The following is a 13,619-nucleotide window of genomic DNA, read 5'->3' on the forward strand; positions in this document are numbered from 1 at the left end:
ATCGTTTAATAATTTTTGTTAATTTAGAGATTGGACTATATAACAACTTGTATCATCTTACCAGCTTCTGTCTCTATACTATTTAGCCTGTAATACAGTAACTCTATTACATGATGTGCCAATTTTGTACTGTAGTGTTCAGCAGTGACCTTAGAGGTTGCTCCCACAGTCCCCATTTGATAGCTGGTGGGATCATTTGCCATCTATTGCCATCTATTGCCAAACTACAATTTCCTTTGACCTTATGCAGGTTTGGCAGGTAGGGAATCTGGTTAGGCTGAAAAATCCTGAAGTCTTTTCAAAGACTCTTCTATTTCTTTCCTTAAAATGTTTGGGTCATCAGAATCTTCCGAAAGCAGGCTGTGAGTCCTTATTTGTTTTGGTTTCTTGGAGATAATAATTCAGAAATAGTGCGTACTCACTTCACTTTTCCTTCTTTGCTTTCCTTCCCTTCCCAGTCCCCTTTTATCCTCGCCTTCAGATTCTCTGCTCTGCAGCCTTGAAGAGTAAGGGTTTGAATAAATATTAAATACTGAAGAGCTTGCTGCAGTATTGCTACATTTGGCTGTGCTTGGCTTCTTTCTGTCAACAAAAGAGACACCTCAATGAAAGACGCATGAGAACAAACAATTATTTTTCTGGTTGTCCAACTGTGGCTTAACACACTTTATATAAGTTGGTAGGAACAGAAGATAAAAATGATGAGTTAAATATTGACACTACAGTAAGAGAGCTGCTGTTTATAACCACATTTTTAAAAATTAGCACCTAAATTTTCTGTCATGCAGAAATGTAACTTGCTTCTGGATTTTGCATTTGAGAAGAACTATGCTTTCAAAACAAAATGAAATAAAATAGTTGTGGATCCTGCTTTCCTGTGTCACAGGTCTAATGTGTTTTTGTCTGTACTTTAATGTCTTACATCACTGGGTTTAGACTCAACAGTATTAGAGGATGAGTTCAAGTAGCATCTCCCTTTGTTAAAGGGGAAATCCAGAGAAAAGATATTTTCAACTACCTTTTAGGTGAGAGTGAAAGTAGAGAATTCATTGATATTTATTGACCTAGTAGTGTCAGAAACAATTCACCAGCAAAATCAGATGGTGGTGCACTTCTGTGATTAGTCCTTGCACTGCTGTGGAAGGAAAGGTGCATAAAATTTGATGATAAAAAATCTTCAGTTAAAAATTTAGTTTGGATGAGTTCCGTCTGGAAGGCCAAGTTCTCTTTCTGTGGTGAGCTCAAACTGACTTTGGGCCAGTGGTAGGATTGTGCAGGTAACACCCAGCTCTTCTTTCTATCATGCTTTTTATCCTCTGCTATTACACACTTCACAACAGAGGTGGAAGCCATTACCCTGTTCCATGGAGGGGAAAAGCTTGGTTTCAAAATATGAAAATGAGCAGAACTGTGAGGCTGCTGTAATGGTGGTAGAAGAGGAGTGTCTAAATTATGGATTTTTTTAAGAGAAGACAAGCACTTGAATCTTTTAGTTAAGTTCTTTCTTAGGAAATACAGAGTGCATGGAAATGAAGAAGAAGGGAATGGAAAGCATTAATATATAATACATGTAATCTCAATTCAGTCTGTATTTTGAGTGTTTGATACTACAGTCTTAAAAGTATTTTTTTTCTTGTTTCTGAATGTAACATAAAGACACTGTCGATCCTCAGTGACTCAAAGGTAAAATATTCTCATAGGTTGTATTGTATTGAGAAAGTGTTTGAATAATGCATTTGAATAATGGCTGGTTTTATTACTTTTGTAGTTATTTTAGATTTTCATCTCTCCCTGACCAACATTTCTAATGCAGTTAGGATATTTTCAAGAGGAGAAGCCTTTAGTCTGTCTAATCTTGAAAGTGAAGGTAAATTGAACTAAGGTGAGAGGAGGTTATTGACCAAGATGGAGATGAGTCCTTTTCTCAACCTTGTTAGTCTTAGATGCAGTGAATAAGGACAGAAGTTGCATACAGATTTTATGCAAAGCCACTGTATCTATAGTTAACTGTATTTTAAAATCCACTTGTGAACTCTGGATTCTTGTACAGTTCAAACAACTCTGTTTAGTGCTTATCTCTGCTCTGATATTTCAGAGACTTTGTTTTCTCAGTAAACATTTTTTTTTTATTTCTCTGTAGGATTAGTAAAGGCTTGCATCATAATACTCATGCTGCTAATATAAAATGTCAACTTTTGAATGCAGATGTCTGTTAGGAAGATTTCAGTGAGTATGGAAACAATGGCACTGATCCTTCAGAGGATCAAGTTTGCTTATGGGATAAATGCAGAAGTTTGTCTACAAACCATTGTACTCTGAAAGTTTTTCTATGTTTTCCTGTATATGAACTTTCTCTGGGCTGTAATTGATAAGCACCAGGAATTTGGAAAGGTGATGTTTGTCATATCATCATCTTGCCATGATGAAAAAGAAATTAATAGCAGCCATTGTTTTTAAAACTTCAGTGAGATGTAGTGCTGAAGAGGTCTGGCAGTGACTCACCAAATCTCAGGGACAGCGTTTCTGATAAGACAGCCAACTGTGTAATGTTGTAAACTACTTCACAACTTTGCCTTTGTGTCTGTAAGTTTGTTTTCTTATCTAGTCTCTTTTTTTTAAACAAAATTAATTAATATGTCCATGCTAGAATGAAATAAGTGGTTAATTACAGGAAACATGAGGTTAGTATAGTGCTTTATGTAATAAAGACAAGACCATTTTTACAGCTCTGATGACTATTATGAATGCAGCTCTGAATTTAAATGAGCTCTCTTTAGCAGTGACTGTGTAGATGCAATAACTGCATATGTGTGCACTTCGGATACAACTACTGGAATATCCTGAATGGCCTTTTGCTTGGTCTCTTGTGCTTTATTTGTGTACACTCTTTTGTATAAAATTGACTTTGGGGAATTTTCCTCCCCTTTTTTAAATGGAGATTTAAGCAGCATTTGAATAGTTTTTAAATTCATCTGTATTGATTCAGACTTTTAAGCTTTAATTTTGAAGTACCTTAGATCTCTTCAAAGCAGTAGTTTAAGCCCTGGAGGAATCTTCCCAGTCTCTTTGAGACTAATAAGTTCAGTACTGTATTTTCATGGTTTGGAGCATCTTTTCTCTGAGGAAAGTCTGAGAGCTGAGACTTCAGCCTGGAGAAGAAAAAGCTTAAGGAGATCTTCTTGTTGTGTTCAGTTGATGGGAGGGAATTGAATGAGAGAGACAGGCTCTTAATGGTGGTATCCAGTGACAGAACCAGAGGCAATGAGCACAAACTGAAACACAGATGGTTCCCTCTAAACATCAGGAAACACTTTTCTGTGAGGATGACTGAGCACTGGCACAGGTTGCCCAGAGAATTCATAGGGTTTTCATTCTTGGAGATATTTAGAAACTGCCTGGATACAATCCTGGGTAACTGAGTCTTGGTGACCCTGCTTGAGCACAGTGGTGGGACTAGATGATGTCCAGAGGTCCCTTCCAGGTCAGCCATTCTGTGATTCTGTTTGTGTGTGCCTCAGGGTCTGACCCTGTGCCTGCTCTATCACTGACATCTCCCTTCCCCATCTTCACTTCAAAGCTCTGAAATCTTTAAGACTTTGCCCCAGAGACTGTGAGCAGGACAAAGCTCTTCCCCCTCTCACCCCCTCAAAGTATCCTTCCCAGATACATTTCATTAGCTATACATGTCCATTGTGAAAAGTTTTGGGAATTTTGGAAGTGAAAAAGAAAATTTTGTATTTTGTCTTTGTGTGTCTATCAAATACAAATATAGCAAACATGTATGTTCTGAATAATGCTTTATCTACATATAATACACTGTGTAGGAGTCCAGTATACAATCCTTAATCACAATACTTCAATTACTGTAACAGTAGTACCAGTATCTTTAACTTGTTGTGACTTATTTTATTCACTTTTTTCTTTTTGTGTTTGTGTGTGTGCTTTGCTTTGCAGAGTTGGAAGAATCCAAGGATTTCAAGTTTTGAGTAGCAGGCATCTTGCAAGATTACCACACCTAAACTGAAAAGGGAGATGCAGCTCTGAGTACCAGACTGGTGTGTGCACTGCATGTACATGAAAACGCACATGTTTTTGTCATCACGTAGACTTGCTCTGGCCTATTCCTGAGAGCTTTGCAATTGATGAAAATTAATTTGAGAACCAGATGGAGCACCTTCGCAGCACAGGAATCAGTAATCCATGGAAGGACACCTGCCAGTAATGTTCAACTTTCCACATGGTCTTCACGGGTGAAAAAAGTCTGCAAGAAGAGAAAGAAAAAAACACCCTCTGTGCAGGAGAAGCCTAATAAATACCTCCACAATCTAAATCAATAGCTGTGAGGGAAACAGAAGAATCAAGAGGGCAGAGGAAACTGATTTTGTTCTAGCAGAGGAATAATGTATGGTCTTCGGCACGTTTTGCTTTGGGCTCAGTGGATGTGAATGGACAATAAATCGTGACCTTCTGCTGAGCAATGATGACTGGAAGTAAATAAGTTGAGGAACTATGGGACAAGTCTGGGCATTGAACTGAGCAAACCTCGCCGTCCTTCTTGAGTTAACCAGGTCATCAAACTTGCATATCCCTTCTCCCTCTCCTTTTTCCTCTTTTCACTTAGTGTGATATAAATACTAGCTAATTGAGCTCATAAATGTTATTCAAATAAAACAATTGGAATACTTCATATGTTTCCTTCTTGTACAGCTGCAAATGTTGTGTCTGGAACTATGAATCTGTGCTGTAGACAAGCATCAAGAAGGAAAGATCCTGTCAAACAAGCAAGGAAAATACCTAGAGAAATAGTGAACCCAGGAAGTCAGATTTTTAATGCTGCTTCTCTTTCTTTTTTACATGATTATATTTCTTCCTTCCTTGAATTCTAGAAGATTTTGAAAGAGTGCTTACTTGATGTGCTTTAATTCTGGCATTTGTTTTTTTATGGTAGAATGAAAAGTCTGTGATTCCTTGTAGCAGAAAAAAAGGGAAAAGTAAAGGAAAAACAGCTTGACATTGTAGCCCGTTTCACAGGAGAGAGAACTTCATGGTTCACCTGAGGCAAACTTACCTACTTTGAAAGCTAAAAGCTTTAGAGCATTTTTGATTCTGCTATAAATGAAGAGAGGGTTCTTTTTCATTCGTGTGTGGCAGCAAAAAGTGGGAAAGCAGGCAAGATAGCGTGATAAACAGTTCAGGCTGTGTTGGGTCTCTGGTGGAAAAAAAGTGCTGCGATGAAAATTGGATTGGCTTTGGATTGCAAAAACTTTTGAGTCCAACGAGCGGTTCAGTACCAAGAGGGATTTCCCAACTGGCCTGGCACACCAGTGCCTGCACAAGTTCGGGTCTGTTGTTTCACACGGTTTGTGTGCCTTTTTTTCCCTTTATGCAATCTCTTTCAGCTTTAGCAGCAGAAATACATCAGATGGAAAAGATATGCCAGAGGGCAGCTTGGAAAAGAGGAATGTCATATATATACATATATATGTATGTGTGTGTGTTTAAATTTCTGCAACTGAACTTTTGAAGAAAATCTGACTGGAGGAAGTTTTAAAAGCCTTAAGTTACTTGAAACCTACACATTTGCAACTCTTTGTCTCTGGAATTGCATTACACTAAACTGGAATCTCAGGCTGAATAAAGATTATATCAAGTTGAGCAAAAAGATGACTTAACCATTTCTTGAGCGCCTCTTATGAAGTAGCTGTTTCTCCAAAGGATAAGTGCACCCCCACTCTACAGACTCAAAACAAAAATGAACCTGAATTTTTTTTTAAGTGTTACTTTTTTCTTAGCCAACTGCCATCATCTTTTATAGAGGAATTTTTCACTATGCATTTGGTGGATATTTATAAACACTGACCCCATCCTCCTCCCTTTCAATGATCTATCCAGGTCAGTCTTATCAATTAAAAAAAAAAATTGATTTAAATTTTGTGCACTAGACATATTACTTTCTTATGTCAAAAAATAAAATATTTAAAAAGCATGTATGCAGCAGTGGAACATGGGCCTGTTCTTTGCAGCGATTCCAACATCCTCTGCCTCTCCTGGAAAGGCAGAGTCCCCAAAAGTGAGAAGGAGAAACCGGTGTGCAGGAGGCGGTACTATGAGGAAGGCTGGCTGGCAACGGGCAATGGCAGAGGAGTTGTGGGCGTCACTTTCACTTCCAGCCATTGCAGGAGGGACCGGAACACCCCTCAGAGAATCAACTTCAATTTGAGGGGCCACAACAGTGAGGTAAGCAAAACGTGTGTTACACTCTAAAGAAAATGATTGCTACCTTTTTCTCTTCCCTCTTCCTCCTCTCTCCTCTCCTCTCCTCTCCTCTCCTCTCCTCTCCTCTCCTCTCCTCTCCTCTCCTCTCCTCTCCTCTCCTCTCCTCTCCTCTCCTCTCCTCTCCTCTCCTCTCCTCTCCTCTCCTCTCCTCTCCTCTCCTCTCCTCTCCTCTCCTCTCCTCTCCTCTCCTCTCCTCTCCTCTCCTCTCCTCTCCTCTCCTCTCCTCTCCTCTCCTCTCCTCCTTGGAATTTGACAGAGTGGTATGAAGGAGGCTCAAGACTAATCCAAATGGGATTTGGGTCAATTGGAATTTTTCTGGTAAATTCAAGCATACACGACTGATGGTGGGAGGTTCTCTGGAAATGTGTCTTGTTTTGGTCTGGCCTACTTTCTCCTTCATTCCCCAGCACCTGCCAGTTTCCAAGCAAATGCAATAAATGCATGTTAATGGAAGTTGAAAGCTGTGAGAGTCAACTGCTTTCACACGGTGGTGAAGTCTGGGCTGGAAGACAAATGGAAAGGCAGGGCAATAGGAGAAAAGCTTGCTTGAAGTCTGCCAGATTTTCAGAAGCTGCAAACTGGAATGGCTTGTGAGAGGACATAGCTGCTTTATCTGGAAAAGCTTCTCATTTTGTTAGAGTAAAGGCCAAGTGTGACTTCTCAGAGAAATGCTGAGGTGCCTTGCAGTAAAATGCTGTAACTTCAGTGTGCAAAGCATTGTCCTGAGTACAATGATACAAAAACTTTTCCATTCGTGTTTTCTGAAAGGCATAAATATGTTGGTATAAACTGGTATTGCAGCTGTGCTTTATCATCTTCCTGGCACCCATCTCTTTGTATAATGCTTCATGGAAAGTGCAGGTGATGCCCAGTAGCATACCAAGTGTCTTAGACAACAGGGAGGACCTAGTTTGTTTCTGCTTTTTAGTTAGGATGTGTTTGGATGTGCTCTTTGAGAAGAATCTGTTCAAATAAAAAATTTGCTGTTGGGTTGGTGGGTGGAGTGACATTTTAAGTACTGAAATGAAAACCAAAGATACACCAAATTTACAATGTGTTTTTTCTTGTCTCTTTTGCTATTTATTGGGTGGACTCTGGGAATGTATGTTGCCCTTTCAACCCAAGCTGCACCAGAGTTTCAGAAGTGGGTAGTTTTGGTTCTTGAGTAACATTAGTAACAATCCTCTTTTAAGCAAAAAAAGGGAGCAGCCATCAAATACTTAGTCTGAAATAATTGCTTCGACATGCTTTGTGTGTATGAAGGTGTGTGGGTGTATGGTAAATCATACAGACTTCTATATGTATAGATGAAAGACAGATTCATGTATATATTTGTATCAGGTTCATTCAAAGAAATTACAGCCACATTTTCCCAAAGGGAAGAATGATATTTGAATCCAGCATTTTGGTTTGAATGACAGCTAGTTGTCTGTTTAATTTTCAATTACAAATTGCATTTTATTTTTTAAGTGTGTGTGACACAATAATCATTTTTCATTTCTCCATATTTTGTTATCTAAATTTTCAGTGAACCTGGGCACTTGTTTCTCTTCTTTTGTGTAATATATGTTTTGGGAACAATATCGGAAGTTTCTGTTTCTGTGAAGTCTTATTGCAGAACTTGGAAATACAAGACCAGGTTTCAGTATGTGCCCATTTAAGTGGAGAAGATGCTCAGATGCATGCTGCCTTTGGGTTTGGCTAGTTTTGCTTTATTTACTCCGTTGGCCCTTGGAGTCTCTTTGTGGGTCATTGCATCATTGCTGCATGGATTTAGCTGTGCTGTTTGCACATCCTTTCAGCTAACAGTGATTGGCATGAGGGAGAGAGATTCAAATGAAATGAAACTTCTCCTTCTGAGTCTTTTTGTTGTGGTTGTTTGGGTCAAGCTTGTGATTAGTAAAGGTGTGTGTTCCTGTAAGTAATGCTCCTGAGAGCAGGAATTGTGTCAATGACCATAGTAGAGGCTTCCAATTTGTGTCTCTCTAAAACAAAACTGACATGGTGAGATAGAGAAGTGGCTTTAGTGGAACTAGCTTTCTGTGACGAGTCTGTGGCTGCTATCAGGTTTTCCTACTGTCATGTATTTCTGACCATCGTTGTAAATAAAAGTTCATTTTTACAAGATGATGTGCTGCACAGCGCTCTTCACCAGGCTTACTGAATTTAATCCTTTTATAGGAGAATCCCACTGGTTTGGATAAGAATGTTAAAGATATGTAGTTCAATGGGCAGCAAGATTCTTCTGTCTGCTGAAAGGTTCTTGAAAGAAAATATTGAACAGCAGTGCTTATTGCTACTATTTGCATAAGAAGAAGTAAATGTTTTGTTTTCTTATTGTCTTGTTAAAAAAAGCCAACAACAACGTGGTCTCTATTGTGTACCACCATCCATAATGGAAAATGCTGATTTTGCAGGCACATCCTGGTGTGTGTGTCTGATGAGGACCTATGTGTGTCTGATTAAAGCCACGTTTGTTGCACAGAGTGGGCCCTTAGATTGTGATTGACTTAAAACTCATAGGAGCCTGTTTGATTTGCTGACTAGTTCTAGAAGCATATTGTGTTGTCTTGTTCCCAGAAATGGAGATTTATACCTATTTTAGAGTTGATTTATAAATGGGGATTTATACCTATATTTTTCTCTGGGATAAAGCTAGGGTGCCAAGTGAGGTTTATTGCTTTTCAGTCATACAGTGCTACTTCAACATTAGTATGTGTTCTGTTATTAAGTATAAAATGCTGAAATGAACAGAATGGAAGAGTGACAATATAGAAGCAATATAAATGTTTTCCATTTAGAGTGTAATTAACAATATGCTGTGGGCAGAGCACTACATTGTATTTAAAGTGAAAATCTAGAGGAAGAGCTAATGTGGCAGCACTGTGCTTCTGGCAAGAATGTGAGACTATTTCTAAGTAAGTCAAGAAGGTGAATGCTTGTGATGGATTTTGGCAATCTTTTTATGACTGCTGAAGAGATTCGCTGAAATCTTTTTGGTTTATTTTCTTGGCTGTAATGAAATGCCTGTGGCCTATAAGAACAAACAAGAATGAGGAATCCCCAGGACTGAATTACTGACATGCATATTGTAGTGCTGGATTTGAATGACTCATCATGTTGAACAGTAATTGAGAATTAAAAGCATTGTAGTGTGAGCCACACTTATGTTTCTGCAATTGTTTTGCTTAGTTCTTATTTATTTGGTGGCAAGGGGTGAAAATATTGCATTTTGTGATACAAAATTGTGACCAGTAGGCTCTGAAGTGTGCCGGACTGAGTATTTTTTTATAGTGCTACAAAGATACCAACTTTCACTATCTGATCCATCTTGAGTTTTCTGGGGAGAGATTTTCAGGAGGCTTTCTGAGAGATAATTAGAAAAAAAAGCCCAAACTTAATTTAGGAGGCTTCAATTAGCCTTACAGGGATTTTCCTTCCAGTGAAATATTTTGCAAATCTAATTGGTTGGATGGTGCCATTGTAAGTGTTGCTTTTAATGGTTTCTGTTGTGTCTAGTGTATTAAGATGGTACCAATTTTTATAGCACTTAATGTTTCTTAAATTGCTAGTGCTTAAAAAAATGTTTTGCAGGTGTACATTTACTTTTGACTGTGCTAACTAAAAAGACATCTTTGATATATTTAATAAGAATCAGTATGCTAATTGCTAGACTGAGGCATTAAAAAGTATTACAAGTATATGCAAATTAGATGCAGTGAATTAAGTAACAAGCTGAATACATCATTGAGCATATATAACGTTTTTTACTGTAAAGATAAAGGAAATTATTTATTTACCTCTGTTGTTATTTCAGTGTTCCAAGCACATATCTACAGCTGCAAAAAACCCACCTTGTTTCATTTAGCACAGGTTTTAGTAGATAGGGATGTAAACATACCTCAGCTGGACTGTCAAATGAATTAGTTACAGCTTTTCAAAGGAACACTGTCCTTTAAAAATGTTCAATAGATGTTGGTTTTCGTACTGCATTAGTTATGGAAGTCTGCACACTTCTTGGTTTTGTTTTGGTTTAGAGTAGAAGGAGCTTAAAATGTATTTTCCTGGTTTTAAAAAGAAAGAAAGCTTTTCTTTATCCTGTCCCATTTTTTGAGGTTTTATGTATCTTGCAGAGCAGATTTTTTTCCAGCAGTCTATTGCTTGTTTAGGAAATAAATTTTAGAAACCCAAACAAATAAGCCTTTTCAGTAGTGTTTCTTGGTTTGTAGTGTCACTGGGAAGAATACAGAAAAACAATATAGGAAAACTTTTTTGTTTGTTTGAACTTTGTTTTAATGTAACTGGCCTTTGAAAGTTAAATGTGATTTTTATTATGATTCTTGGACAGAAGAATTGAATCCGCATGTGACTCTTTACAGTATGGATCCCTCATATCAAATGCTGCTTTCAGACACAGCTGGAGCAGTTGTTACTGGTGAATAATTAAAAAATCCTGAGGTGGAATGATGCCATGATGATCCCTTTTGGCTTTAGAAGTCTCAGTGGTACAAGACATACACTGTTGTAAACTGCAGTGGTACTGCAGATCTCTGTTCTGTTTTTCTGTCACTGCACAAAGAAGACAGGACGTTTGTTGGCAGAAATACTGTCTTTTTGTTAAAGCAAGCTAGTGTAATTGGAAAAGACAGACAAGCTTTGGGCATACAAGGTTCTGAAGCAGGGCTTGTGTTTCTGAAAGCCTGTGTGGTTTTTATATCCCTCCTACCTGATACAATGCTAAATCTGTCTTCAAACCATGCCCTTCCTCTGTCCTTAGGCTATTAGGGCTACAGAAAAATGGTGCTGCAGAGAGGCAGAACTAGTGGGGAGTGACTTGCAGGACAGTAGGTGCCGTGCCTGCCTGTGCTGGCTCTGTTTGGTTTGAGCTGTGGCTGGTGTTGCCAGGCTGTTGTCACTGCCTGCTGGCAGAAAGGACAGACACGTTGGGCTGTCATGCAGGCTCCGTGATGCACCTTCTTGAGCTGCCTGCTCTGCAATCAGCCTGGGTGCTTGAGTGCTTTTATTTCTTCAAGCAAATATTAAAAGAGCCAAAATACATTTTAAACCTTTTTGGTAGTCTTTTATCAGTCTTTTCAACCTTTGCTGAAGTTTAAACATGCTCCATGGCATGCAGAGGTGTCTTTCATGGCCTTCTCTTAGGAGAATTGTTAAAGAAAATAAATGGAGTAATAAGTTGGAAATGGTTGATCCTTTCCCCTTAAATGACAAATAGCAGTCTTGCTGTTTACCATTTCTATGCCCTGTATCAGTTTACAAATGCCAAGGTATGGCCTAAACTTGTGTACCAGCACAACTGCTGTATAGTTCGTTCACTCTAAGAACTGTGACCACTTTCTCTTGAGTGAGTCTTTCTCTTTTTCTTTGCGGTACTGTCTTTTTTCCAGCCACACCCAGCTCCTACTTTCACAAATATTTTTGTGAAAAGCCTTTCTTTCTGTCCATTTTTCTCAATTGCCTCAGAATCTAAGCCTGCCTGTTCAATGTTTATTCTTATGCAGTTGTGACTTTGAAGCAAGCCATCCAGTATTGCCACAGTTGTTGCTGAGTAATGAGAGTTGGTAATGCTGCATTGATCTGCTACTTGGAAATTGCTCTTGTAGGTCATGCAGCAGTTTGTTTCCTGCAAAGGTTAGGTCATCAGCTTTGGAAAATTTTAAATTTTTCTGGTTTGTAATAATAAGCATCTAGATGATTACCCCGAAAGCTGAGGAAAAAAGAAATATATAACGTGAAAAAATACTGTCAGCTTTTAAACAAAATTAATTATATTTGTAAGTGGGTCATCCATGCAGTTTAAAATTTTATCATGAAAAAAATGTAGCTATAGTTTTGTTGTTAGATAATTCTACTCAGAAAAGTTTGAAGTGGAATGAAGCTCACTTATATCAGAAATTACTCCAATTTTTTTTTTCCAGAAATTGCTGAAAGATAACAACATGCATATTTTAGGATAATGACATGCCTGAGGGGCATTTCTTGCTTTTTGAATTAGGGTGAAAATTCTTTGTTATTCTGTATAAAAGCAGTTGTTCCACATGATAATTTGTGTGTTCAAGGAAAATAAATGCATTTTCTTTAACATAAGTTTATGATGAGGATCTATTGATGTACTGAATAGACAAGATTACTCACCTATTAGACAGTGGATACCCAAGCTTGGAACATGAGCACTTTCTGAGTAAAGTGTTCAACAAAGAATTTATTATGAACTTCTCAAGGCCTTGTATATATTGAGCATCTGAAGAGTAGAGAGATTTGGTTTTATGATGGCATTTCTGAGCCATTATAATCATTAAGGACATTGCCTTGGTTTAAGCAGTTCCCAGAGGAGTTCATCAAATTACAGATAGTCTGAACAGATAAGATACCCATTACAAACTATAAACATTTCACAATATAATTGAATGTAGAGTACCAAGTAACTGCTTGTCAAGTGTAGCTAAAATGTAGTAGGACAGACAAAAGATATTTTATAGGCGCTTATCCTTGGGCAGCCAGCATCTCTGCTTTATTAGCAATCTTTTGTGAACATGCATGAACTTCTGAGGAAATTCTCAATATCCTCTTTGCATTAGGAACTTCTTTAAAGAGAAATAATCCACTTGTATAATACAATTGTTATGGGAAGTAATGAAAATGAAGTTGACTTGGGGAAATTCTTGTGTATTTTCAAAAAGAAATGCTGGTTTATGATTTTCATCGGAATTGTGATATTCCAGTTCTAGAATTACTTGACAAATTCATATACTGGGAAATAGTATCCTTATGCATTGATTTTTCTATTATTGTTGTTATTTTAAGGATATTAAATGTATGTAGATGGCTTTACTAAAGAATAAAACACAGTTTTGCTTACCCTAATCAGAATGTTGAACATGAGCTAGCAGTGTAACCCTTACTGCAAAAAGGGCAAATGTGTCCCTGGTGACATCAGGAGAAGTATTGGCAGGTGGTCCTTCCCCTCTGCACTGCTCTGGTGAGGCCACACCTGGAGGATCATGTTCTGGGGTGGGGGTTCCCCAGTAAGAGAGGTCGATGAAGGGCCACAAAAATGACTGAGGGACTGGAGCACCTCACCTGTGAGGAAAGACAGAGAGCTGGGGCTATTCAGCCTGAAGAGAAGGTCCAGAAGAATCTTATTCATGTATATAAGTACCTGCAGGGAGGGTGCAAAGAAGATGGAGCCAGGTTCTTTTTGGTGGTTCCCAGAGAGAGGTAAAGGGCACAAACTAAACTGCAGGAGGTTCCCCATGAACATCAGAAAATGTTTTTTTTTACTGTGAAGGCAGGTGGCTTAAAAATAGCCCAGAGGTTTTGGAGTC

The 13,619-nt window shown here is 38.3% G+C and overlaps 1 protein-coding gene across 2 annotated transcripts in view; it reads left to right on the top strand.

Annotated features, from left to right (window-relative positions):
• TULP4 (TUB like protein 4) overlaps positions 1–13,619 on the top strand; it is a 150,093-nt gene that overhangs the window by 21,198 nt on the left and 115,276 nt on the right. For both annotated transcript variants that reach the window (XM_063151369.1, XM_063151370.1), the window contains exon 2: positions 3,955–6,237. In XM_063151369.1, coding sequence (XP_063007439.1) covers positions 5,986–6,237 — 252 coding nt within the window. In that variant the 5' untranslated portion in view covers positions 3,955–5,985. The remainder of the gene's footprint in view (positions 1–3,954; positions 6,238–13,619) is intronic.

Source organism: Melospiza melodia, chromosome 3 (assembly GCF_035770615.1).
Source record: "Melospiza melodia melodia isolate bMelMel2 chromosome 3, bMelMel2.pri, whole genome shotgun sequence".
Taxonomy (NCBI): Eukaryota; Metazoa; Chordata; class Aves; order Passeriformes; family Passerellidae; genus Melospiza; species Melospiza melodia.